The sequence below is a fragment of the Rhinatrema bivittatum genome, chromosome 3, assembly GCF_901001135.1.
Source record: "Rhinatrema bivittatum chromosome 3, aRhiBiv1.1, whole genome shotgun sequence".
Lineage (NCBI taxonomy): Eukaryota > Metazoa > Chordata > Amphibia > Gymnophiona > Rhinatrematidae > Rhinatrema > Rhinatrema bivittatum.
In genome coordinates this window covers 255,882,227-255,909,869 of record NC_042617.1, presented here as the reverse complement: position 1 = coordinate 255,909,869, position 27,643 = coordinate 255,882,227, and the positions used below count along the sequence as shown (strand labels likewise).

The following is a 27,643-nucleotide window of genomic DNA, read 5'->3' as shown; positions in this document are numbered from 1 at the left end:
TTTCGGGGGTTACGCGGGTAACCCTTTTAAAATCTACCCCATTTTGTTTAATGTAGCATTGCTGTAGCTATGTTTGCAGAAAGTAAGATATTTTCAATCATATCCTGAATTGCAGAAGTAACCTGGTATAAGGCTGTCAAATATTGGCCCTCTACCAAAATTACGATTAAATTGTTCAAATACCAGTTAGAACAAGCTGGACTATTAAGACTCCTTCCTTTTCTCTCTAAGTTTTATTTCATCCTGGGGGAAAAGTAAATATTTCCTCCTGATTAGCCTCTCTGGGCCCTGTAATGTAAATAAATTGTGGTGCTGCCCATCACCGTAAAGTTTGCTGGTACTATTCTGATACATCTGAATGTTGAATACAGAAAAATCTTGAGGAAAAGTTTTTCTAAAGTTCAACATGATCTTTAGATTTATTCCAAACTAGTAGGAAAATGTAAAAAATTAAGAGATTGATATTCAAAGAGTTTCTTATTTCCCTGTACGTACCCGGATCAGTCCAGACACCTGGGTTGTGACTCCGCACCAGCAGATGGAGACAGAGCAAAACTTGATGGGCTCCCTACATATAGTAAGGTGCCACTCACAGCCCCTCAGTCTTACTCTGTCTCCAGCAGATGGGGCAGGTCCACCCACAGTCTCTGGGATCCCTGGGATTTAGTTAGTCAGGGATAAAGGAATTTGGGAATTTTTTACAATAGTGTAGCGGGTGACACATCTTAATTTACAAAAAAAAAAAAAAAAAGAAAGAAGAAGAAGATTGAGAAATTTTTAGCTTCAAGGAAGTCTCCCGTCGGTGGAGCCTCCCAGGGGGATTGAAAGGTCCTGAGAGGATCATTTCCCCTGGTTGAGGCTGCTGCTGAGGGTCGAGGACCCGGCCGTGCCTGGCAGCAGCGTCGGGGGTGACACCGGGGAGCCCGGTTCACTCGCCCCCGCAGGAGCAGACAGTCTTCAGTACCCCGGCCAGCGGCTAAGTATTGCAAAAAAAAAAAAAAGGTTTCGGCTTTATTTTTTTCTGACGCGCCGGCTCTCTCTCTCTCTCCTGTTCTCCTCGTCGGGGCTGCGCGGGGGAACGGCGAATTTTATTTTTTTCGCTTACTTTGGTGGTGCCTTTGGTTCGGGATGCCCAGGGGGACTGCTTGCCGCGCGTGTGAGTCGGCACGCGCGCGGGTCTCCCGAGCCGGTGTTTGTGCGAACTGCGTGTCGGGGGGCGAAGGTCCTTCGGAGGGCGGTCGAGGGGGCCGTTCTCGGGGGTCCCGATCGCCGCCATGCGCCGTGTCTGCAGGAGCTGACAGGGCCGATCCGTTCCCGCTTAGCGCGGGAACGGCGGCCATTTTGAATACAGTCAGGGAGGCAACGAGGAAAGCCCTGGGAAATGGCGACCAGCCGCCCCCCCTGTCTCCTCAGCGTCGCGGTTTGGAGGGGGATGTCCCAGGGGCCCAGGAAGCAAGGAGTTTGGTTTCGAGGGAGGACTCCTCCGATTCTGAGGGGTCTTTCTCAGAAGATTTTGCCTTGCTTTTAAAAAAATTAGCGAAATACAAGCGATCCAAACACAGACCACAGAAGGCCCCAGGGGGCAGGGAGTGTCGCTCCCAACCCCAGAAGAGGTCGACCCGACATGCGAAAGCGCCGGGTCCACCCAGGGAAAAGAGGCCATCTCGAGGGGACTCGCGGAACTATGATACGGACTCTACCTCCTCGGAGGAGGAGGGGGCGGTCTCGGAGACCGCGGAAGGGCCCGAGGGGCTCGATAATCAAGATCCAGTCAAGCCGGGAATAGAAAAAGGGACGCTCGCGGCGGATGGGGATGACCCCAAGGTCGTGCGGCTCTTCAAACGCGATGAGTTGATTCCCCTTATCCCGGCGATCCTCGATGAACTCGGGGTGGAGGCCCCACCGGTAGAGACCCGTCAAGGGGCGAATATGGACCCGGTCTTCTTGGGCCTCGCGGGGCCCGCGGTGGCTTTCCCGTTCCATTTTTCGGCATCCGATATTCTGTTCCGGGAATGGGATACCCCGGAGTTAGGCCTGAAGGTGAGTAAGGCGATGGACAAGTTATATCCTCTGCCGGAGGATGTATTGGAATTGCTGCGTCTCCCACGAGTGGACGCCGCGGTGTCGGCAGTGACGAAGAGGTCTACCATTCCTGTCACCGGAGCTACCGCGCTCCGGGATATCCAGGATCAGAAGCTGGAGGTGCAACTCAAGAAGGTTTTTGAGGTCTCCGCCCTGGGAGTCAGGGCGGCCATTTGTAGTAATTTTGCATTGCGGGCAGGGCTCCGCTGGGCCCAAACTTTGCAGGCGAATGCTGGCCTCTCTGTCGGGGAGGCCTCGCAAGCGGATCACTTGGAAGCGGTGATAGCTTACAGCGCGGACGCTATGCACGACCTGCTGAGAACATCAGCCAGGGCCATGGTGTCGGCAGTCTCTGCCCGCCGTCTTCTCTGGCTCCGTAACTGGGCGGCGGATGGTACGTCTAAAGCCCACTTGGGCTCATTGCCTTTCAAGGGAAAGCTATTATTTGGTAAGCAGTTGGACGATCTGATGCAGTTCCTAAGCGAGAACAAGGCTTTTAAATTGCCGGAGGACAGGCCCAGACATCGTTCGACCTTCTCTCCACGGAACCGTTTTCGATCCAACCGGCGACAGCGACCACAGAGATCGGCGAGGGCGGGACAGTGCTACCGTTCGAACTCTGCTAGACCTTCCTCATGGTCTCAGTCCTTTCGAGGGAAGAGGTTTAACAGGACTGGCGGAACCCCGTCAGGATCGGGGTCCAAGTCGGCCCAATGAAACGAGAAGGGTCCGTTCCTCGCGGCAGCCTCCAGAGGCCGTCCCACGGGTGGGGGCGAGGCTCGCCTTGTTTTACCAGGAATGGACCAAGATAACTTCAGACCAGTGGGTTCTCGGCGTAATAAGGAACGGCTACGCGTTAGATTTTGCTCGACTACCGTGGGACAAGTTCCTCGTCTCTCCTTGCAAGGCTCTTTTCAAAAGGGACACTGTCCGAGCAACCCTGCGGCGTCTGGAAGATCTCGGCGCCATTTCTCCTGTTCCATCGACACAACGGGGACTGGGAAGATACTCCATTTACTTCGTGGTCCCGAAGAAAGACGGCTCCTTCCGTCCCATCCTCGACCTCAAGGGAGTCAACAGATGCCTTCGCATTCCGCGTTTCAAGATGGAAACGATCCACTCGGTAGTGGCCGCGGTTCGTCCGGGCGAATTTCTGGCGTCGCTGGATCTTACGGAAGCGTATCTCCACATCGGCATTCAGCCGGCCTACCACAAATATTTGAGGTTTTGCGTCCTAGGCAGGCACTATCAGTTCAGAGCTCTTCCGTTCGGTCTCGCCACGGCTCCACGCACCTTTACCAAAGTCATGGTGGTAGTGGCGGCCCAGCTCCGGAGGGAAGGGCTCCTGGTTCACCCTTACCTAGACGATTGGCTCATCCGGGCCAAGTCCGAAGCCGAATGTCGGTAAGCGATTGCCCGTGTCCTACAGCTCTTGCGATCTCTCGGCTGGGTAGTCAACCTCTCCAAGAGTCAGCTACAGCCTACTCAGCAGTTAGAGTACCTGGGGGCCTTGTTCAACACAGAGAGGGCCAGGGTGTTTCTGACTCAAGAGAGAGTGGTCAAGCTACAGCGACAGGTGAGACATCTGTTGTCCATGCGGTGCCTGCTGGTCTGCGATTATCTGATGGTCTTGGGTTCCATGGCATCGACGCTCGCCTTGGTTCTCTGGGCCTTTGCTCATCTGCGACCATTACAGTCAGCGTTACTGTCCCGTTGGAAGCCGGTCTCGGAAGAGTTTCATCGGCCGCTGCCACTCACGGTTCGGGCCAGGGACAGTCTGCATTGGTGGCTCTCCACCGACCACTTGACGTGCGGAGTCTCCCTGCTCATGCCCACCTGGACAGTGGTGACGACAGACGCCAGTCTCTCCGGCTGGGGAGCGGTCTGTGGGAGCCGCTCGGTGCAAGGTCAGTGGTCGAGTCAGCAGTCGCTGTGGTCCATCAACCGGTTAGAGACCAAGGCGGTGTCGTTGGCGTTACGAGCCTTTCTCCCGTGGATACGGGGACGAGCGGTCCGGGTTCTGTCGGACAATGCGACCACAGTGGCCTATATCAATCACCAGGGAGGTACAAGGAGCCAACAAGTGGCGGAGGAGGCGAGTCTGTTGATGGCCTGGGCGGAACAGCACCTCAGCGGCATAGCGGCGTCTCACATCGCAGGGGTGGACAACGTTCAGGCGGATTTCCTCAGTCGCCATCGGCTGGATCCAGGAGAGTGGGAGTTACCGGAGGTAGCGTTTCGGCTCATCTGTGCCAGGTAGGGACGGCCCCACCTGGATCTCATGGCCACCGCTCTCAACACAAAGGCTCCGCGGTTCTTCAGCCGACGGAGGGAGCGGGGCGCGGAAGGCGTCGATGCATTGGTTCTTCCCTGGCCCACGGACGTGTTGCTTTATGTGTTCCCTCCGTGGCCTCTGATCGGAAAGGTCCTGCGACGGATAGAATTACACCCGGCGGCGGTGATTTTGGTGGCACCGGAGTGGCCACGGCGACCATGGCTCGCGGACCTCATTCAGTTGGCGGCGGAGCCTCCGCTTCGATTTCACGGGGACGCGTCCATCCTTCAACAAGGACCCGTCTGTTTGGAGGATGCGGATCACTTTTGTCTCGCGGCCTGGTTTTTGAAAGGGCACGTTTGAGGAATAAGGGGTACTCTGAGTCCGTGATTGCTACTTTGTTGAGGGCTCGGAAACAGTCTACGTCCCTAACCTACATGCGGGTCTGGACAGTTTTTGAGGACTGGTGCAGTACTCGCGACATAGATCCTATACGACCAGCTGTGCCGGCGGTCCTCGAATTTCTTCAAGAAGGTCTCTCGAAGGGACTGTCTTGGAGTACCCTGAAGGTCCAGATCGCTGTGCTTGGTTGTCTCAGGGGTAAGGTCCAGGGAGTGTCCTTGGCCTGTCATCCGGATGTGGTGCGTTTTCTTCGTGGGGCTAAGCACTTGCGCCCCCCTGTCCAAAATCCTTGTCCGTCCTGGAATTTAAATTGCGTACTATCAGCCCTCTGTGGGGCGCCTTTTGAACCAATCAAGCGCGCGACTCTGAAGGATCTTACGCTGAAGGCCGTGTTTTTGGTAGCGATTACGTCTGCTCGTCGAGTCTCGGAGTTACAGGCGCTGTCCTGTAGAGAGCCGTTTCTGCGTTTTTCGGAGACCGGGGTCTCCCTACGGACTGTTCCATCCTTTTTGCCCAAGGTGGTGTCCTCTTTTCACTTGAATCAATCCGTAGACCTTCCAGGTTTTTCAGTCATGGATCCGGGGGACAAGAGGTCGAGAGAGTTGCGAAGACTCGATGTTCGCAGGATTCTCATTCGTTATCTGGAGGTGACTAATGCCTTCCGGGTGTCTGACCATTTGTTTGTCCTCTGCTCCGGACCTCGCCGGGGGTCTGCGGCTTCGCGGGCCACGATTGCACGTTGGCTCAAAGAGGCGATTAGTTCAGCGTATCTCCTGCAGGGGAAGTTGGCACCTAGGGGACTTCGTGCTCATTCCACTAGGGCGCAGGCCACGTCCTGGGCTGAGGTTTCTCAGGTGTCCTCGCAGGAGATCTGTAAAGCGGCGAAGTGGAAGTCGTTGCATACTTTTACTAGGCATTACAGACTCGATGTCCAGGCAGCTGAGTCTCAGGGTTTTGGAGCGAGTGTTCTCCGAGCGGGACTCTCTGCTTCCCACCCTCGGTAATTTGCTCTGGTACATCCCAGGTGTCTGGACTGATCCGGGTACGTACAGGGAAAGGAAAATTAGTTCTTACCTGATAATTTTCGTTCCTGTAGTACCACGGATCAGTCCAGTCTCCCGCCCGTCTGTTCTGCTTACGATGAAGAGTGAGAGAGTCCGCTCGTTTTGATTTTCGGGCTGCATTATTGCGAGTTTTTGGCATACAGCCACTTGCCTCTGGTTCTGTTGGTTTTCTGTTTTCTGCCAGGGGTGTGTTCTGAATTGGCTTACATATTGCAGTTTATAGTTAGTTAGTCGGGCACTTGTTTTGCTTTGACAGTACGTTCGACTGAGGGGCTGTAGGTGGCACCTTACTATATATGTAGAGAGCCCGTCAAGTTTTGCTCTGTCTCCATCTGCTGGTGCGGAGTCACAACCCAGGTGTCTGGACTGATCCGTGGTACTACAGGAACGAAAATTATCAGGTAAGAACTAATTTTCCTTTACCACACAAAATTTATCCGGATAAAAAGAGATGATGATGGAAGCGTTCGGAGAACATGGTTGAATTTTAGCTGGTGAGAGCTAAAGTTAAAGTAAGCTGGCTAAGCCTGGTCAGAGAAATAACTCTCCTTTGAAGACTGCCATTCCGATTGGAGGGTTTACAGCTAGAAAAACAGTTTTTGAAGAGTATTGTGGTGAGGCTCACAAGGTTTGAAAGATAATTTCTAAATTATTGATTACACAAATTATAATTGCTGCCAGATGTGTTGTTGGCTGCTTGCTGGAAGTCACCTATAATTCCAGACTTCTTGGCTGTTAATAAAATGTTTTGGTCTGTCTACTATTTGGAGAATTTAACTGCAATTAAGAATGAAAAATTGTCTAGATTAGAAATTGTTTGGTTACCATATACATAATGGCGAGAGCTACGTGGTTACCATATAAACTCGTGTCGAGGGTATTTTTGAGCTTCAAAATCAAGAATTATCTGTCACCTATGGATAAGTCGAGGGTAAAACCTAGGGGGCTAATGAAATGGTGAAATCAAACTAAGAAATAAAATGATAACTTAAGAAAATTGCTTTTATTTTTTTTTTTAAAGCAGAATAAATTGTCTCATAAGAAACATTTATCATTTAACAACTTAAGAAAATGTTTCTGCTGTATGAATCCTTGCCTCCCTCCCCCATGGCTGTCCCTGCTGTTTGAATCTTTCTCTTTTATTCAAATTCTTCGAAGTACAATTCTTTATCGTCAGAATGTCCAAATAAATCGTGGAACTTTTCTTTGGTGATGCCATCAGTGTAAATGTTGCCTTCACTGTCTCCATTTATTGAATCATCATCTGATGCTTCATCTGTGTCTTCATGGATGGCATCATTTCAGGAATGACTTCTTGACCATTTCTGGTGGAATTGACTCCCATTTTGCTACCAAATCAATGTCTGGTTTTATCAGGTTCCCTCCTTTCATTAACTTTGCTTGACAACAACACATCCATTGTTGCCTCATATGCCGCAATTGGTCCTTGAAAGGCTTGTTGAGACTGACATCTAATGGCTGGAGCATTGATGTCAGACCTCCTGGAATCACTGCTAATGTGATTGCCATTTTCTTTGTATCGTCCTTCACACCCTCTGTTATATAAGCGCGGAACATACCCCACACCAATAGTGATGGTCATTTTCTTAGCCCTGTGCCTAGTCATCTGCCCCACACATCGCACAGCCACAATTTCATTCACTCCTTATTCATTCAGCCCTTTGGATGAACCCGACCAGTTACACCTGCTGGAATTTTTAGGTTTTCCTCGAATATTACCACTGGACACAGTTTTGTGCCATCTGCCAGGCAAGACAGGACCACCATGAAATGGGTCTTTTCATGACCAATTGTTTTTACAAGTATGGTCTTCTCACCAATGCTATGCGATTCCCAGGCATAGCAAATGTCATCGGCGCTTCATCCATATTACCAATGTTATTCATATCGAAATGATTCTTTATTCTCTGCTGAACAATGAATTTGTGGAACAAACAGATCTTCTCATCAAGCTCTTTAGGCAGTTTCTGTGAAATCTTTGTGCGCTGGTGAAGGCACAATCCATATCAGTTTCATGAACCATGAACACCAACCAGACGATGCTGTGATTCTTTCAGATCTTCGGTCGCTGAATATTTGTCTTCTTTTGCCATTTGAAGGGTCTGAATCCTAATGCTCCAGCAAGTCACAATGTGGCCATTCTGTCTGCATTCCATTACTTAGCCATTCAAATCCTTTCCCATTCCTTCAAAAGGCGCAATTTTGAAACATAAGGCTTAAATTGACTTTGGCATTTCTAGCAGCTTTTCTTCATTTTTTCTCCAATCTCTGATGAGTTTTTCACTAATGTCAAATTCTCTTGAGCTACACAATTATTGGCCTCCTTTGCACGTTCTATAACCTTCAGTTTCAACAATGCGATGTAAGATGCTCTCTTTTTCTTCTCAGCGCTTATTTTCCTGAGGGCAAGATGTCATTATTCTAATGGCTGTCCTGCTTTATGAAACCTTCCCTTCCTCCCTCCCTCATGTTTGTCCCTGCTTTCCTAATCCTTCCCTCCCTCCCTCATGTCTCTCCCTGCTGTCAGAATCCTTCCCTGCATCCCTCATGTCTTTTGCTGCTGTACTTTTATGCTAACTGTAAGCAGATATATAATAAAAAAAATACCTCTTCTATAGTTACTTGAATAACTTTATGTGAGTATATATTCAGCAGAACATGTGTCCAGGTATGTTCTGCTGAATTTCCAGGTAAAGTTATCCTGGTAACTTTCCTGCTACTGTCCTGATGAATATTGACCTCTGAATGTATGTAGGGAAAATAGAAAAGAGACCCATGAAGCAAGAAGGCAGAAAAAGAACTCAGAAACAAGCAAACTGGTAATTTAAGGATAGCAAACCTTTTATTGGACCAACTTAAAAATTATCCAAGAACCTTTTGAGACCATGTGGGTGCCCAGTCATCAATGAGCGAAACTGCACTGGAGTCTGTAAGGATCATCGTGTTACAATAATATAGTTACATTGTAGATGATGACAGAAAAAGACCAATTGACCCCAGAGATGGATTAAGAGGCGGGCCAACCAGGCAATCGCCTGAGGCAACAACCAGTTGGGCACTGAAACCTCACCAGCCTCTGTCCGGCTTCTTCCCCTGCATGCTACTGCTACACTGATTATCTTCTGCCATGTGCAGAAGAGGAACCGGACGGAGGCTGGTAAGGTTTCAGCACAGGAGAGAAAAGCTGATGAGGTTGCCTCCAACCTCATCAGCGTTCCTCCACTCCCTCGAGTGGAGGAACGCCGAATTCCTAGCCTGCCTGGGTTGCCAACATGAGCCAATCTGTCTCTGATTGGCGCATCTAATCTGCCCAGTTATTCCTGTTATGTTCCATCTGAAAGCCATAGAGTGAGAGTGCATATAAGATCTCTATACCCAGGACAATTTTTGTCAGCTTCCTCATTCCTACTCTTCCGTCTTAGTTGGATCCCACCCAGCACTGCTCCCTTCCCATGTATATCCACAAAGTATTGTAATAATCTAAACAAGTACTAGTACCAGTGAGACAATTGCCCAAACATTCGGATACTTCGGTCATTCTGCATAGCCTGCCAGACAGACCTTAAGAACATAAGAACATAAGAATATGCCATACTGGGTCAGACCAAGGGTCCATCAAGCCCAGCATCCTGTTTCCAACAGTGGCCAATCCAGGCCATAAGAACCTGGCAAGTAGCCAAAAACTAAGTCTAGTCCATGTTACCGTTGCTAGTAATAGCGGTGGTTATTATCTAAGTCAACTTAATAGCAGGTAATGGACTTCTCCTCCAAGAACTTATCCAATCCTTTTTTTAAACACAGCTATACTAACTGCACTAACCACATTTTCTGGCAACAAATCCCAGAGTTAAATTGTGCCTAGCTACGTGAAAGTCTGCTTTTCTGCTAGGACTGGCTGTTACTGTACTTGCAGCCTGCCAGACAGGCCCTGCTGTTATTTCTAGCATTCCCTTTCAGGCATTGAGACTCTTAATGTGTCTGAAACTCTTCCCTCCTAAAGTGGATTCAGTCTTGGATGCTTCTAATGATGGTCCTGCTTTCCTTCTGTTTCAGCTTTAAAGATTTCTATGAAATAGAGCCAGAGAAGTTCCAGAACAAGACGAATGGCATCACTCCACGACGTTGGCTCCTGCTCTGCAACCCTGGGCTGGCAGATACTATTGCTGAGGTATTTAATAGAGATGTGAATTGTGTGATAGATCGTCTTAACGATCGATTTCGGCTGGGAGGGGGAGGGAATCGGATCGTCGCAGTTTGGGTTTTTTAAATATCGTGTAAATCGTGTAAATCGAAAACCGGCACACTAAAACATCCCTAAAACCCACCGCGACCCTTTAAAATAAATCCCCCACCTTCCCGAACCCCCCAAAATACCTTAAATTACCTGGGGTCCAGTGGGGGGGAGGGGAAGGGGGAGGGCGGGAAAACCGGCACACTAAAACAAACCTAAAACCCACCCCGACCCTTTACAATAAATCCCCCACCCTCCCGAACCCCCCAAAATGCCTTAAATTACCTGGGGTCCAGAGGAAGGGTCCCGGTGTGATCTTTTACTCCCGGACCTCCGGGTGCGTTGTAGAAATGGCGCCGGCGCTACCTTTGCCTTGTCATATGACAGGTCAAAGGTAGCGCCGGCGCCATTTTGTTTTTTGTCCCCCGACGTCAGGAGCGTAGGAGATCGCTCCCGGACCCCCGCTGGACCCCCAGGGACATTTGGCCAGCTTGGGGGGGCCTCCTGACCCCCACAAGACTTGCCAAAAGTCCAGCGGGGGTCCGGGAACGACTTCCTGCACGCGAATCGTTTTTCCGTACGGAAAATGGCGCCGGCCATAAGGCAACACGATTCGACTGCAGGAGGTCGTTCCGGACCCCCGCTGGACTTTTGGCAAGTCTTGTGGAGGTCAGGAGGCCCCCCCCCCAAGCTGGCTAAAAGTCCCTGGGGGTCCAGCGGGGGTCCGGGAGCGATCTCCTACGCTCCTGACGTCGGGGGACAAAAAACAAAATGGCGCCGGCGCTACCTTTGACCTGTCATATGACAAGGCAAAGGTAGTGCCAGCGCCATTTCTACAATGCATCCGGAGGTCCGAGAGTAAAAGATCACACCGGGAGCCTTCCTCTGGACCCCAGGTAATTTAAGGCATTTTGGGGGGATTCGGGAGGGTGGGGGATTTATTGTAAAGGGTAGGGGTGGGTTTTAGGTTTGTTTTAGTGTGCCGGTTTTCCCGCCCTCCCCCTTCCCCTCCCCCTTCCCCTGATTTACGATTTTTTGACGATAAATCGGGGGAATTGTTATTGTATCGCGGCTCTAACGATTTTTGACGATTTAAAATATATCGGACGATATTTTAAATCGTCTAAAAACGATTCACATCCCTAGTATTTAAGCAGGGCAGCATTAGTATGCAAATGTGAATCATTTTACCAGTGCAAAATGCATGTAGCACTGCTTTACTGAAGACATTGTATTTTTTTCCCTACATGTAGAACCAGATTTAAGAATTAGCCAGAAGGGAAGCAAAAAAGTGCAAATGGCTTATAAATCAATCAATTTGAGAATCGGACAAAAGTCCTGCAGTGCTTCATGCAAAGTTCTGACTTGCCCAATTATTTTTCTGCAGAATACTTTATCCTTTCAGATGTTGCTGGCAGCTAAATCCTTGGCCAGATAACAGGCTATTTTAAAACTGCAAGCAAATTGACTTATAGGCTTTTTGCTCTTTTTTTTTACCCTATTGATGCCCAAAACTTAAATATGGCCCATAATATATAGAATGGAACAGCTACAAATAATATAGGAAACTAGTACTTGCAAATTAGATATTTCTCTGCACTGTTTTCATTAAACTTTACTGACTTTTTTTTTCTTTTTGAAACTGTCAGTTCCTCTTCCTTCTTCTCCTCTGGGCTTTCAGCTCATTTGGAAGCAGGAATGAGATCTGGCTCCATGAGCTTTCATATGAATTACGAGGGGATTTTTCCCTATAATCTACCCTTTCCCTGTACGTACCCAGATCAGTCAAGACTCATGGGTTTTGCCTCCCTTCCAGCAGATGGAGACAGAGAAAGTTTTACTGACACTGCTACTTAACCACATGTGCCACCTGCAGTCCTCAGTATTTCTCTGTCTCCAGCAGATGGTAGATGGGTGCAAAACCTGCAGTTCTGCAGACTGGGCAATTATTTTTCTTTTTGAGCCTTTCTCCCGCAGGATATTGAATCCTGGTGGGTTCTTCCCTGTCCGGTTGAGGCGGATGAGCCAGGAAATGGTGACTTTTGTGTGTGCTCGTACCGTGTGCCCGTGGGATGTAAATCTGGTAGTCCAGATCCCTCCCCTTCACGAGGCCACTCCGGCATCTGCAGGCTCCAGATATCCCTTTGTTTTCTGAGGCAGTCTTTTCTTTATAGACTGTTTGCTTCAGTTTGGGTGACGAGTAACGTTTTTGGGGAAAAAAGAAAAACAAAAGGCAAGGATCTGAAGTCAGGTGCACAGCTCTGCTGTGCGGGCAGCTTCCTCCTTGGCTGAAGTAGGTTAATTTTTTATCTTGCTTTTTTCTTTGGCTTCGGGGACAGGCAGCAGGCAACTTCTATTCAGGTACGAGGGCCCGCGGCTTGGCATGCTGTGTGTGCAGCTCAATGCGATCGCGGCTTAGTTGGCTTGGGCTGTGCGCTTGGTGCTCCGAGGGTGGGGAGGGTTCGTCTGTTCATTCCCCTCCTGCAAAGCAGCGTTGGAAGTCTGCTGCTCCTGTTTTGGCATTGCTCTGGGGCCCTGACTGAGGTGCTGATCCTTTCCCAAGTAGCGAAGGAACAGTGGCCATCTTGGATTCACTATCGGCCATTCCCTTGCTACTGGGGGGAAGGGGATGCTCACCTGTGCTCGTCTCCAGCCTGTTGGATCTCCGACCGTGATGAGGGACATTTTGAGGAGGAAGAGGGCCTTATGCTGCAGAATTCTAGCTCCTTCCCTGCGGAGTCTGGGGCTTTTAGGCCTTTCCCTACAGATTTTGTGCTGCTGCTGCATGAGGCTTATCTGGCCAAGCAGCAAGCAGCTTGTGCAGCTAGGGATTCACAGTCCTGGTCGGCCCAGCTATCTGAGGGGTGAACGGTAGGCTCAAAACAGATTCGCTCTGGGAGACAACAGGTTTCTCCAGTGCAGAGATTGTTGGGGCCCCCCCCCCCTTGGGTTCTGGCCCAGGGGAAGATGGGTCCAATGAATCAGGCAATTCTCCTGTGAGAGCAGAGGAGGTTCCAGGCCCTGATGTTTCCGTAGATCCAATGGACCTGGTGGCCGAAAGTGCGGGTCAAGACGATGATCCATTAATCCCAGTTCCTGAAGGGTATGACCCGAAGGTAGTTCATATTTTTAGAAGAGAAGAGCTTGATGCCTTGCTACCTTTGGCTTTTCAGGTTCTGGGGGTTAAGATCCCCCAGGAGGACCCTGATTTGGAGGGGACAGATCCAGTCCTGGATGGGATGCAGGATCCCCGATGGCCTTCCCGTATCACAAGTCAGTAAAGAAGCTGGTGGAAGCAGAATGGTGAGTCCCCGATTCTGGATTAAAGGTGGGAAGGGCCATAGTGAAGCTTTATCCATTGTCATAGCAGGCCCTGGAACAGTTTGCGCTCCCTAAAGTTGATGCTGCGGTTTCGGCGGTTACTAAAAGGATGATTATTCCTGTGGTAGGTTGTGTGGCATTAAAGGACGTTCAGGATCGCAAGACAGAGGTACAGCTCAAGAGGATTTTTGAGGGTTTGTGTGCGACTATTTATACCAGTTTTATGCAACTTGTTGTCTCCACTGGGTCCAGCAGATGCAAGAAGGCCTGCCCAACTCGAGTGAGGAGGCAGATAGGGCTGCGGAGTTGAGACAGCGGTGGCTTACAGAGCAGATGCTGTGTATGATTTGCTTCGTACCTCCTCTTGGATTATGGCATCTGCAGTTTCTGCCAGAAGGTTGCTTTGGTTGCATAACTGGGCGGCGGGCATCTCCTCCAAGATGCAATTAGGCTCATTGCCTTTCAAGGGTTGACTATTATTTGGTGAGGGTTGACTCTTATTTGGTGATGCAGTCTCTTGGGGATCATAGAAACATAGAAATGACGGCAGAAGAAGACCAAATGGCCCATCCAGTCTGCCCAGCAAGCTACGCACTTTATCCATTTTTATTTCCCTTTTTCTCTCTCCCACCTGTTACTATTGGTTTCCAGTACCCTCCAGCCCTAATTCCCCTCCACCCCACCACCAATTTAGAGAGCAGCGCCGTATCTGCATCCGAATGACATCCAGCTCAATTAGGGGTAGCAACTGCTGTAACAAGCAGGCCACACCCTTGCCCCATACTCTTACCCACCCCTGTTATTATTTTTTGTTTGTTTGTTTTTTATTTTTTTTTGGAGATAGCAGCCCTCCATCCTTCCGCTCCGTGAAGGTGGAACAATAACTACTGGCCACTGGCATCCCGCTCCGTGAATGCCTCTGTGGCTACTGCCGCTCCGTGCAGTGTTTGAATGCCTCTGTGGCTACTGCCGCTCCGTGCAGTGTTTTGCTGCCTTCACTTTATTCACACCCTCTAGACTTGATGGATCCACAGTGTTTATCCCACGCCCCTTTGAAGTCCTTCACAGTTTTGGACTTCACCACTTCCTCCGGAAGGGCGTTCCAAGCATCCACCACCCTTTCCGTGAAGAAATACTTCCTGACATTGGTTCTTAGTCTTCCTCCCTGGAGCCTCAGCTCGTGACCCCTGGTTCTGCTGATTTTTTTCTGGCGGAAAAGGTTTGATGTTGTCTTTGGATCGTTAAAGTTTTTCAAGTATCTGAAGGTCTGAATCATATCACCCCTGCTCCTCCTTTCCTCCAGGGTGTACATATTCAGATTCTTCAATCTCTCCTCGTACGACATCCGATGAAGACCCTCCACCTTTCTGGTCGCCCTTCTCTGTACCGCTTCCATCTTGTCTCTGTCTCTTTGTAGATACGGTCTCCAGAACTGAACACAGTACTCCAGGTGAGGCCTCACCAAGGACCTGTACAAGGGGATAATCACTTCCCTTTTCTTACTCGATATTCCTCTCTCTATGCAGCCCAGCATTCTTCTGGCTTTTGCTATCACCTTGTCGCATTGTTTCGCAGACTTCATATCATTAGACACTATAACCCCTAGGTCTCTCTCCTGCTCCGTGCACATCAGCCTTTCCCCCCCCCATCGAATACAGTTCATTCGGATTTCCATTCCCCATATGCATTACTTTGCACTTCTTGGCATTGAATCTCAGCTGCCATATCTTCGACCACTCTTCCGGTTTCCTTAAATCCCGTCTCATTCTCTCCACTCCTTCCGGCGTGTCCACTCTGTTGCAGATCTTAGTGTCATCCGCAAAAAGACAAATCTTACCTTCTATCCCTTCCGCAATGTCGCTCACAAAGATATTGAACAGGACCGGTCCCAACACCGATCCTTGCGGTACACCACTTAACACCGCTCTCTCTTCAGAGAAAGTTCCATTTACCATCACACATCCGTCAACCAGTTTGCAATCCAGGTCACCAACTTAGCACTCACTCCTAAGCTTCTCGTTTTATTCACCAGTCTCCTGTGTGGAACCGTATCAAAAGCTTTGCTGAAATCTAAGTAGATGACATCGAGTGCTCTTCTTTGATCCAATTCCTTGGTTACCCAATCAAAAAAGTCAATCAGATTTGTCTGACAGGATCTTCCCCTGGTGAATCCATGCTGCCTCTGGTCCAGCAATTCTCCCGACTGTAGATAGTTCACTATTCTCTCTTTTAACAGTGACTCCATTACTTTTCCCACCACCGAAGTGAGGCTAACTGGTCTGTAGTTACCAGCCTCTTCTCTGTTCCCACTCTTGTGAAGCGGGACCACCAATGCTCTTCTCCAATCACTCGGCACCACTCCCGTTTCTAGGGATCTATTGAACAAGTCACACAGCGGACCCGCCAGCACATCTCTGAGCTCCCTCAGTATCCTGGGATGAATTTCATCAGGCCCCATGGCTTTGTCCACTTTCAGTTTCTCCAGCTCTTCCCATACATTTTCTACTGTAAATGGAGTTACATCTACTCTACTCCCCTCCAGTTTCTTGTTAACTAGCGACGGTCCTTCTCCAGGTTCCTCTTTAGTGAACACAGAACTGAAGTATTCATTTAATATTTCTGCCCATTTCTTCGTCTCTCTCCACACATTGATCCTTTCCATCTTTCAATTTCGCTATACCACTTTGAACTTTTCTCTTTTCACTGATGGTCGAGGTCATAAGGTCTTTAGGTTGCTGGAGGATAAGCCTAAGGGCAAGAGGTTTTTTCAGGTGCGTTCCTGTTTTCAGGTAGATAGAAGGGCTTGTCCTCCAAGAGCGGTGGCTGGGCCTCAAAGTCAGTTTCCCCTTCGGGGACAGTCCTCTAATCAATCCTTTTCGGGTGCCCAAAAACCTTTCTGAGGCACCGCAGGGGGGAGTGCATCCAGGCTTAAGTCTTCGCAATGATGCAAGGCTGATCCACTCCATCGTTCCTATTATAGGGGGTCACCTATCATGGTTTTACAAGGAGTGAGCCAGAATTACTCAGGACCAGTGGGTTCTCAGTGTGGTAAAGGACGGCTACGCTTTAAATTTGCTCATCCTGCCCGCGATTTGTTTCTAGTTTCCTTGTGCGGTTCCTTGGGCAAACAAGTAGTGGTTTGAGAGACACTGGACCAGCTGCGCCTCCTAGGAGCGGTGATTCCGGATCCCCATGAAGAGGTTTGCAGGGGAAGATATTCCATTTACTTTATTGTTCCGAAGAAGGAAGGGACTTTCTGACTGATTTTAGATTTAAAGAAAGTAAATGCAGCTGTAAAGGTGCTGCGTTTTCAGATGGAAACCTTAAGGTCGGTGATTGCAACAGTTCACAAAGGAGAATTTCTGGCATCTCTGGGTCTCACAGAGGCCTGTCTGCACATTCCCATTCATCAGGATTCGCAGCGTTTCCTGTGATTCATGTTTCTGGGGTAACATTTTAAATTTCAGGCCCTTCCTTTCAGATTTGGCCGTGGCGCCACATACCTTCACCAAGGTGATGATGGTGGTGGCAGGAGCACTCTGGAAAAAAGGGATCTTGGTGCATCTGAATCTGGACGACTGGCTTATCAGAGTGAAGTCAGAGGTTCTTTGTTGCCAGTTGGTTCAAAAGCTGCTTCGCGTCCTCCAGTCGCTAGGTTGGATAGTGAATGTAGTGAAGAGTCGCCTGTTATAGACAGTCTCTGGAGTATCTGGGGGCTTGGTTCGACACTCTAGTCAGCAAAGTGTACCTCTCAGAGGAGCGCGTTCTGAAGTTGCAGGGGTAGATTCGGTGGTTGTTGTGGTTACAGATGTCCAAAGTGGCAAGTTTTGGGCTCTATGGCCTCGACCCTGAAGCTAGTGCTGTGGGCCTTTGCTTACATGAGACCATTGTAGAGGGCACTTTTAGCTCGATGGAATCTGGTTTTGGAGGGGTTTCAGCTCTTGTTACTTGAGGACGTCGCATGGGAGAGCCTTTCTTGGTGGCTTCTAACTTCCAGTCTCGTTCAGGGTGTGGACATTGAAGTTCTGGATTGGGTAGTAGTTACTATCGATGCTAGTCTCTCTGGTTGGGGAGCAGTGTGTCAACACCAATCAGCTCAGGGTGGCTGGTCTGTGAAACAGTCTGAGTGGTCTGTCAACCAGCTAGAGACCAGAGCGGTTTGCTTAGCCTTGAAGGAATTTCTACCAATGGTGAGAGGCAGGTCGGTGAGGGTTCTCTCGGACAATGCGATGACAGTGGCTTATATCAATCGTCAGGGCAGAACCAAGAATCAATCAGTAGCCCAGGAAGCACAAGAGTTAATTCTTTGGGCAGAGCAGCCCGTGGAGCAGAAGTGGCATCCCGCATAGTTGGGGTAGAAAATGTTCAAGCAGATTACTTGACTCAGACAGTGCTAGATCTGGGCGAGTAGGAATCGTTGGAGTCCGCGATGCAGCTGATTCGCGAGCGATGGGGCTCTCCCCATGTAGACTTAATGGCGACTCATCTGAATGCCAAGGCCTTTCACTTTTTCATTCGGAGGCAAGAGCATGGGGCCGAAGGCATTGATGCTCTGGTTCTGCCTTGGCTGCGGGGGGGTCCTACTTTATATCTTTCCTCCCTAGCTGCTCATGGGCAAAGTGTTGCATCACATAGAAAAGTATCAGGGAGAAATGATCTTGGGCTCCAGAATGGCCGCGGCATCCATGGTTCATGGATCTGGTCAATTTGCCTGTGGATGGGCCGATTCGGTTTGGTCATTTGGAGGGTCTTCTGTGTCAGGGACCCATATTTTCTGATCAAGCTGCTCACTTTTGTCTAACAGCATGGGTTTTGAGAGGCGGCATTTGAGACGTAGGGATTATCCAGAGGTGGCCATTACTACATTGTTGCAAGCCAGGAGGAGAACTAATAATATTTCCTATGTAAGGGTATGTAAGGTATTTGACTCCTGGTGCTCCAAAAAAGGTGTTCACCCTCTTAGGTCTTCAGTCGCTGAGATTTTATCCTTCCTGAAGGAAGGCTTTGCCAAAGGATTGTCTCTCAGCTCTCTTAAAGTTCAAGTGACAGCACTAGGTTGTCTTCATGGCAAGATAGATGGGTCCTCTATTTCTGCACACCCAGATGTTATTTGGTTCCTTAGGGGGACAAAGAATTTGCATCTTCTGCTTTGGCAGATTTGTCCATCCTGGAATATTAATCTTGTCCTCGGGTTTATGTGAGGCTTCTTTTGAACCGCTCCAGAGAGCAATGCTGAAGGACTTGATTCTTAAGATTGTTTTTCTGGTGGCCATATCTTCAACGTTCAACAGTACCGTAGGATGCATACCCTAGGATGGTATGCATCCTAGGGTACTGAAGGAACTAAAAAATGAAATTTCTGATCTATTAGTTAAAATCTGTAACCTATCATTAAAATCATCCATTGTACCTGAAGACTGGAGGGTGGCCAATGTAACCCCAATATTTAAAAAAGGCACCAGGGGCGATCTGGGTAACTATAGACCAGTGAATCTGACTTCAGTGCCAGGAAAAATAGTGGAAACTATTCTCAAGTTCAAAATCGTAGAGCATATAGAAAGACATGGTTTAATGGAACACAGTCAACATGGATTTACCCAAGGGACGTCTTGCCTAACAAATCTGCTTCATTTTTTTTGAAGGGGTTAATAAACATGTGGATAAAGGTAAACCGGTAGATGTAGTGATTTGGATTTTCAGAAGGCATTTGACAAAATCCCTCATGAGAGGCTTCTACGAAAATTAAAAAGTCATGGGATAGGAGTTTATCAGTCCAAGCGTAGTCCAGGCAATGCAGGGGTCAATACCAGAGAATCAATCCCAGGAATGAGGAGTAGACAAGGAGACACGCAGGGCAGGAACCAGGAGCAAGGACAGGTACTGAAGACAGGAACGAGATGAGGACAGGAATCAGGAACAAGCAACTAGTACACGAGCAACCGTGGAGACCTGTTGCCAAGGCAAGGAACAAGAGACTGGGCCCTGCCTTTTATACAGAGGCCCAGTGATGTCATCATCCGGGGCCGCGGGCTACTTTCTCACCGCAGCCCCTTTAAAAGAGCGCAGGTTGTGTGCACGCGCCTAAGCCAGAGCCCAGAGGAAGCAGGGCGGTGGCTTCACTCCGCGGCCCACGCGGGGAGGCCCGCCGGGCACCAGGAGAACCGCGCAGGAGTCAGAAGTGGGAGAAGTGGCTGCAGGCGCTCGGGGACAGAGGCAGCTGCCCACCGCCATGAGCGAAGGCGAACCGGAGCTGGCAACTGAACTCCCGGGGTGATTAGGCCCGGGCTTGGGCCTTGCACGGCCAGGACACGTAACACAGTGAAGATTTATGTGATTTGGAGTGATGAAAGGTACACAAAGATGAGATTTGTACATTGTACTCTTGACCTAGCTTGATAGCAGCTAGGTATACAGTGCATCAAGTCGAGAGTAGATTGTACAAATCTCATCATTTTTTACCTTTCATCACTCCAAATCACATAAAATCTTTACTGATGGTAAATGTGCTGTTCATACCTCTGACTGTGCATGTAAAACTGCCCCCCAAAACCTAGCCCACAACCAAAATCTCACCCTGAGTTCAGAATTCCCCCTCTTACAGTAGTATAAAAAGTTGACTAATATTTGTGCCTCTCCAGAGGCTCTCTCTCTCTCTCTCAAAAGGTGTAGTTATTTCCGACGTTAAATCCTGCTATATTATTACAACTAAATGTTTTCTTATTGATAAATAATTAATTTTAAGTTTTATAAACATCCTGGAAAGATGCTGATTTAATGCCACAAGAGACAGTTTTGTGAAATATATATTTGCATATTAATGAATATTCATGTAATATTTATAAATCTTTTTTGCTGAAATGCTAGTATGTAGAATAATTAAAACCTTGTTACCAAATTCAGCATTTATTCATTTTTCAGCATTGTACAACTTATATCTTAATAAGAGCAATTTAAAACAAAGGAAGTCAATTACGTTTTTATATAAACAATTTTCAGGTACAGACCAGAGCAGGGCTGAGGGTCCATATGTATTTTTGAACACAGCTGTAACTTAATTTCAGAACCTTTTCTTTTGTTCTCCGATTGAAAGAAACTTAGAAATGTTATTATAAAAAATTTACTTTTATCCCAAATTTATAGCTTCTGTACTTTATTGGAAATCAAAGAGAACCAAGGACTTCTGACAAAGTCAGTGTGTTAATGTAGACATAATTCCAATTAGAAGTAAGAAAATATACTGCTTTCTTAAAGTAAACAAAAGGAGATTTCTTTTTTGCAATATCCATGAAACAAACATCCTAGGGTGGGGGTAATTTTTCTTCAGGTGCTGGCCTTCGGAGTGAGGAAACTCATTCCAAGATGAGATTTGGGCAAGGTTCTCTCAACCTAGCTTGATGTTACCCAGGTAGAGAGTCCATCAAGCTAGGTTGAGAGAACATTGCACAAATCTCATCTTGGAGTGAGTTTCCTCACTCCGAAGGCCAGCAAATCTTCACAAGAGACCACTGTTCTGTTCGTAGGTGTCACGTAGAATGTCAAAGTGGTCCCTAACCCCCTACACTCTTACCTAATCCCCACCTCGAGTTACTAGGTGGGCCTACCATAGGGATACAAATACCTGCCTATGGGCCATGATATTATGGCCAGTCTCTCTCTCTTTCTCTCTCTCTCTCTCTCTCTCTCTGTTAATTCAGCTGAAATCAGACTTACAGGAGACATCACAAATGGCAATGAAACTTTATGTCACGGCAGCTATCACACAGCCTAACGCATTTGAAAGAGGTGTAGTTAAAATTGGCATTACGGCTGCGCGATAGCTCTTCGCAGACAGGCTAACCCAGCCCATTCTCCGCCCCTAACTCATCCTATATTTGCATTGCACCATACGATATGATGCGGTAAACACGTTTTCACATGCGCCTTACCGCATTTTGAAAAATGACCCCCTTAGAGAGCATTGTTTATACAATAGATTAAATCCAGTGTACATACTAATGAGCTAGTTTGTTTTCAAAACATTTTCCTAATTACGATATCATTCTAAATAGGATGATATCAAATTTATCTTGTATATATTAATGAAGCTGGGATTCTTGTAAATCATGTGATTTCTTGTAAATTGAGCCCAGAAGGTAGGAATGAAATTTAAGGCTGAACTTGACATACTTTTTTACTTTTGATCTGCATTTTAGCATGTCAGCATATTCTGTCATGTCAGCAACCTTCAATAATTGTACAAGTCTAATCAGTTTAAATTGACAATATAGTAGTAATGGCTTTATAGGAAAAAAATTTTCAAAGCACTCTAACACCTCCTCTTGACTCCAGTAAAAAAATCTACTTCTTAGAATTCAAACACCAATGAAATTTCTCACAGTAGATGAGGAGTATGGAACTAACTCCCCTTTTCCTTTTGATCTCCTCGGAACTCTTCTCTTAAGATCCTCACAAAAAAATCTCCTGAAGGCCCTGGAACCTCTTCCTTGGGTCCCAGTCACCCTCTTAAGACAAAAGATGGCGAAAAAGAACCCAAACTAAAGTGGGCATGTGAATTTTGTGAAACTCAAAGAACACTACATCCTCCTGTTGTCTCTGTGGGCAACTTTCAAACTGTTTACAAAAGTATAAATACTATGGGGTACTTTTTATCTGCAAACTTTACATCAATTTTCAAAGGGAAAAACTTTCTTTGAAAATTCAGTTGGAAAAAGTATGCACATAAATCTGCACTTTCTATTTTTCCTGCAAAATTATATGCGTATGTGAATGTATATGTCACGGTTGAGGCCCTGCTTGAGGCTGGAGAACCCCCATGGGGCAGCCCAGGACTTCAGGGCATGACAAGACAACTGGAGGATCTTCTGCCTGTACCTTCTCCGCAGTTTGAGCCCTTGGGTTCTTGCAGCTGGCAGGCTATGGCTGGACTTGAGTTATAAGCTGGAACTTGGAGTCTGAGGCTCTGCAGGGCTGAAGTCTAAGACAGGGCAAAGCTGGAGACTGAGGCAGGGCTGGAGTCTGAGAACAGATTGGAGTTGCATGGAGATAAGAGTGAACTGGAACACAGGAACAGGCTGGAGCTATGTGAAGGTAATAGTGAACTGGGACTCAGGAACAAGAAGAGGTCTAGGGAGGCCACAAAGGCAAGTAAGGCCTACATAGACCAGAGGTCAAGAATAAGACAAGATAGGCCCGAGGACCTGAAGGCAAGAAAAAATCCAAACAGTCTTAAAGTCATATAGAGATAGAGAAGGCCCGAAGGAGACAAGGCAAGACTAAAGCAGAGGGCCTGAGAGGCCACAAGAGTACGGCTAAGGCTATGACTAAGGCTATGGCTGAGACTGTGGCTATGCAATGGCTAAGGTTGAGACTATGGCTATGGCTAAGGCAACTATGGCTAAGTGAGACAGCGCTGAAAGGCCCAGAGGCCAAAGCAATATACAAAGAAGTAAGAGGCCAAGCAGGAAGCCAGTTAGACTTGATGACAAGTCACTTGAGGCAGGATTAAGTAGGCTGAGCCCTGCCGAGTCATGGGGGTCACAGAAACTGTGACTGGAGCGAGAGTAGATTTTATTTATTTATTTATTTTATTTAACGCCTTTTCTATACCGGTGTTAGTGTGTACATCACATCGGTTTACATCATAACAAAAAGCTTGGAAAATACATTTTAACAGGGAATAACATGATAAGGGCTGGGGAATGCAGAGAGAGGCATAGTAGATGTAGGTCCATGGGATCTCTGGTAATTGGAAGGCTGCATAACAGGCAGAATCCTAATAGTATATGTGCAAAGTGTTCATGTACATGCATAAGTACTAACCCTGCCCAAATTCCACCCCCTGTAACACCTCTACTCTCTGTATGTAATGGCGCAAGGACCCTACCCCCGCTTCACTGTCAGCATACAAAATCTCCATGCACTCTTACAGGAACACCATACTGCGTACTAAGAGAGATTTCTACCCCAGCAAAATCCACAACTTCCTCTACGACGCAAAAGCCTTGTTCTCATATGTCTCAGTACTTACAAAACCCTCACCCCCATCTATCCCAGATGACGAAGCCCAAAATAAGTCTATCGAACTGGCAACTTTCTTCAAGAGGAAAATCACCAACTTACTAGTCCCACTCACCCTCTCGAATACCCAGCCCCCTTCCCTCTACAACTCCCCCTTCAGCCATAAAGCAAATTTCTATTCCTTCGAACTCACTTCATCCCTAGAAATCGAATCCATCCTCAAGAACATGAAGCCCTCCTCTCACCCCTCCGACCACATACCTACTAAACTCCTACTCACCATTCCTAACACCATCTCCAAACCTCTGGCGGATATTATAAACTGCTCCCTTTCCCAAGGATCGGTACCTGACCCCCTGAAACTTGCCACTCTCAAACCACTACTAAAGAAACCCAACCTGGATCCAGCAGACCCCGTTATCTTCCATCCCATCGCCAACCTTCCTTTCATTGCTAAGCTAATGGAGAAACTGGTCAACAACCAACTCTCTGACTATCCAGACAATCACAAGATTCTCTACCCTTCCCAGTTCGGATTCCGTAAATTTCTAAACACGGAATCCCTCCTAATCTCACTCACAGACAACATCCTAATGGGCTTAGACAAAGGACAATCCTACCTACTGGCTTTGCTTGACATTTTGGCCGCTTTTGACTCTGTGAATCATCCCATCCTCATCAACCGTCTTGCCAACATCGGCATCTCAGGTACCGCCCGCAGTTGGTTCAAGTCCTTCCTCAGCAACAGGAACTACAAGGTCAGAATAAGCAATAAAGAATCCCACCCCATCAGCTCCTCTCATGGAGTACCGCAAGGATTGTCTCTCTCTCCTACTCTCTTTAACATACCTTCTACCCCTCTGCCAGCTCCTTGCAAATCTAAAAGTAACACATTTCATTTATGCCGACGATGTGCAGATATTGATCCCCATAACAGATCCCATCTCCAAAACCCTTAATTTCTGGAACAGCTGCCTACACTCCATCAACCTTCTCCTCAACACTTCCAAAACTGAACTCCTCCTGATATCTCCCAATGACTATAACCCCCTCTCCAGCAACCTCAATATACCATCAGTGACCCAAGTGAGAGATCTCGGCGCCATATTAGACACCCGACTGAACTTTAAAAATTCATCAACAACACCACAAAAGAATGCTTCTATAAGCTACATATTCTGAAAAAGCTCCGACCCCTCCTTCACTTTCATGATTTCCGCACGGTCCTCCAAGCCATCCTATTCTCAAAAATCGACTACTGTAACTCACTGCTCCTCGGCCTTCCTGCTACCACCACTAAACCTTTGCAGATGCTTCAGAATGCCGCTGCAAGGATCCTAACCAACTCTAGGCGAAAAGACCATATCACGCCCATCCTCAAAAATTTACATTGGCTCCCCATCAACTTCAGAATCCTGCATAAGTCCCTCACCATTATACACAAGATCATCCACAATCAATCCACACTCCAGCTAAACATTCTGCTCCACCTACACTCCTCCACGAGACTGATCAGAACTGCCTACAAAGGGTCCCTCCACGCTCCACGCTCCCCCGACCAAATCCACGCTTCACCCCTCCATACGGAAACGTGCATTTTCAACAGTCGGACCCTCTCAGTGGAACGCACTACCTCCAGAGCTACACCAGGAACAATGCCCGTTTACCTTTAGGAAGAAACTGAAGACCTGGCTTTTCGAACAAGCCTTTCCTTAATCTGCTAAGCCTCAAATACTGACTCTTGATGCAGTCATCAATTCAGAAACATGCTGTATTCATGCTGTAATCATGCGATAATCTCTACCACTCTTCCGTTCCCTTGCCCCCAGTCCCGACCCCCCCTTCCTCCCTCTCCCTCCTTCAGCCCCAGTCACCCTCCCTCTCTAAGCCACCTTGCGCTTAACTTCACCTCCCTACTACCATTGCCACTTAGCCGCATTTCCCTCCCTCCCTACCGCGCCAAGCTCTCCTACCCTGATAGCTCCTCCCCCCTGAAAGCCCTGTCCTCCCTTAAGATTTGAGTTAAGTTCTGTGTTAACGCTAAGTTATCTTCATACTAAGTTGTCCTGAATTCATCGCCCTTGTTATATGTAACTTTCTCATGTTTCTCTTGTTTTGATGTAAACCGGTGTGATAAGACTTTTGTCCTGAATATCGGTATAGTAAAAAAGAAGTAAATAAATACTTAAAACACTGCTTTATGCATAGAAATGGCTTTGAAAATTACCTTCTTCGGTATAGCAATCAAGGGCTGATGCAGTAAAGTGCACCCCAACTAGCATAAGAGTTTACTCGTGATTGGGCGCACGTTTTGGGCATGCAAGAATAGCATCCGATGCAGTAAGGAGATTAGAGCGTCCAAAACGTGCACCCAGCAAACACGTATTCGATAGCGCCCAATGCATGTAAATTCCATGTAGATGAAGACATTAACTATTATCGTCTGATGCAGGAAAGTGCATCCAAAAGCTGGGTGTCCAACGCACATTTTTTAACATGGTAAATTTAACTCCAGCTCCGGAGGTGGAATAAACATTAAAAAATATGGTCCTCTGTGTTATGATAAATGTGGCTTCCTTAGTTTCATCCTTACTCTTAAATAATATGTTATGTTTTTACACCCCTTGTTAACCCCTTTATCCCTATAACCTTATTTTGTAAACCGTTATTTTGACATTTCCGAATGACGGTATATAAAACTCGTTAAATAAATAAATAAATAAATAAAATAAATAAAATAAATTTACTGCTTGTGGTGGTGAAAAATATATCTATATTGATTTGATCAAAAAGAGGCACACCTTTCTCATGACCACACAATTTAGACCCCCATAGCAATGGGCACCTGATATAATAAACTTCAACATTGAAATCAGCACCTCAGCAAAATAACCAAAAAGAAGCACGATTAAAACAGATGCTCATATTCATGTAGATTTTAAAAGCATTGCTCGTGCAAAAATGGCCCCATACATGCATATATGGGCCCCACGCGAGCAACATAAATTTTAAGAAGCTGGGAAGTACGCGCATACATACTTGTGTGCACGTCAAGAATAAGGAGGAAGAAAAGGGGCAGGGCAAAGACTCGCGTAACCCCGAGTTTTGCAAAGGCTGATCATGGCACTCGTTGCCATGTTACCTGCGTAACTTTACTGCTAGTCCTGATGAGACACAAGTCTGGAGATTTTGAGTCAGGAGAGGGGGATTGAGAGAAAGAGACAATCTGACATTCTGTATATCTCTCACTGTAAGAGGGGTACTTTCAATTTAGGGTGAGTTTTGGGAGGGGTGGTGTTACATTGGTCTGCCTAGGGTGCAAAGGTATGTAGATCCTTGTAACGCCACCCTCCCCCAAAACCCACCCTGAGTTGAAAGTGCCCCTCTTACAGTGGGAGATATATAGTGTCAGATTGTCTGTCTCTCTCTCTCTCCTTCCACTCTTTCACTTATGCGAGCATGTCAAAATATGCATGTAAAGGCTGCACACATTCTTGTGGCAGGAATATTGTACTTGCACACACGATATAAAATTAAGCGTATCTTTGCTCGAGTGCCCAATATGTGCGTTTATGGGCGCACGCACACTCCTTTTAAAATTTACCTGATTTGAGTGTCTGTTGTAATTGTAGGCACCCAAGGCAATAATTTTTGAGTGCCAGAAACACACAATTCTGCCTTAGCATGCCCCTTTTTACACTGCCCCGATTTTCCTCTCATTTAAATACTGCATCGGACACACAGGGAATTTGGCTGCGCACACGTTAGGACAACAGGCATTCAATACAAATGCCTGTTAAGTGCATATCTTAATGCATTGGCCCCTCAGCATCTATCAGGACTCTGATGTATATAGTAAGGGACACTTTTTGTGAGACCATTACAGGTCACTAGTGAGACCCCCACCTTGAACAGTGTGCTCAGTTCTAGAAGCCAAGCCATGATAACGATATGAAGATGATGGAAGTGATTCAGAGAAGGGCTACTAAAATGATATGAGGCCTGTAACACAAACCCTACAAAGAGAGCCATAAGTCACAAAATGTACTCATGGGAAAGAAGGGAATGAGTGATATGATAGAAACATTCAAATATTTGACAGTCTTCAATAAGACAGAGGAAAGGGACAATTTCCATGGAAGAATAATTTCAAATACACTGTTGTTGGAAGGAGGAGTGTTCAGAGGAAACAAGAGAAAATCCTGAAAAGGTGGTAGATGCCTGGAAGAA

At 47.3% G+C, this 27,643-nt stretch overlaps 1 protein-coding gene across 3 annotated transcripts in view; it reads left to right on the top strand.

The window, feature by feature from the left end:
• PYGB (glycogen phosphorylase B) overlaps positions 1-27,643 on the top strand; it is a 346,630-nt gene that overhangs the window by 220,808 nt on the left and 98,179 nt on the right. For all 3 annotated transcript variants that reach the window (XM_029594500.1, XM_029594502.1, XM_029594501.1), the window contains exon 12: positions 9,898-10,012. In XM_029594500.1, coding sequence (XP_029450360.1) covers positions 9,898-10,012 — 115 coding nt within the window. The remainder of the gene's footprint in view (positions 1-9,897; positions 10,013-27,643) is intronic.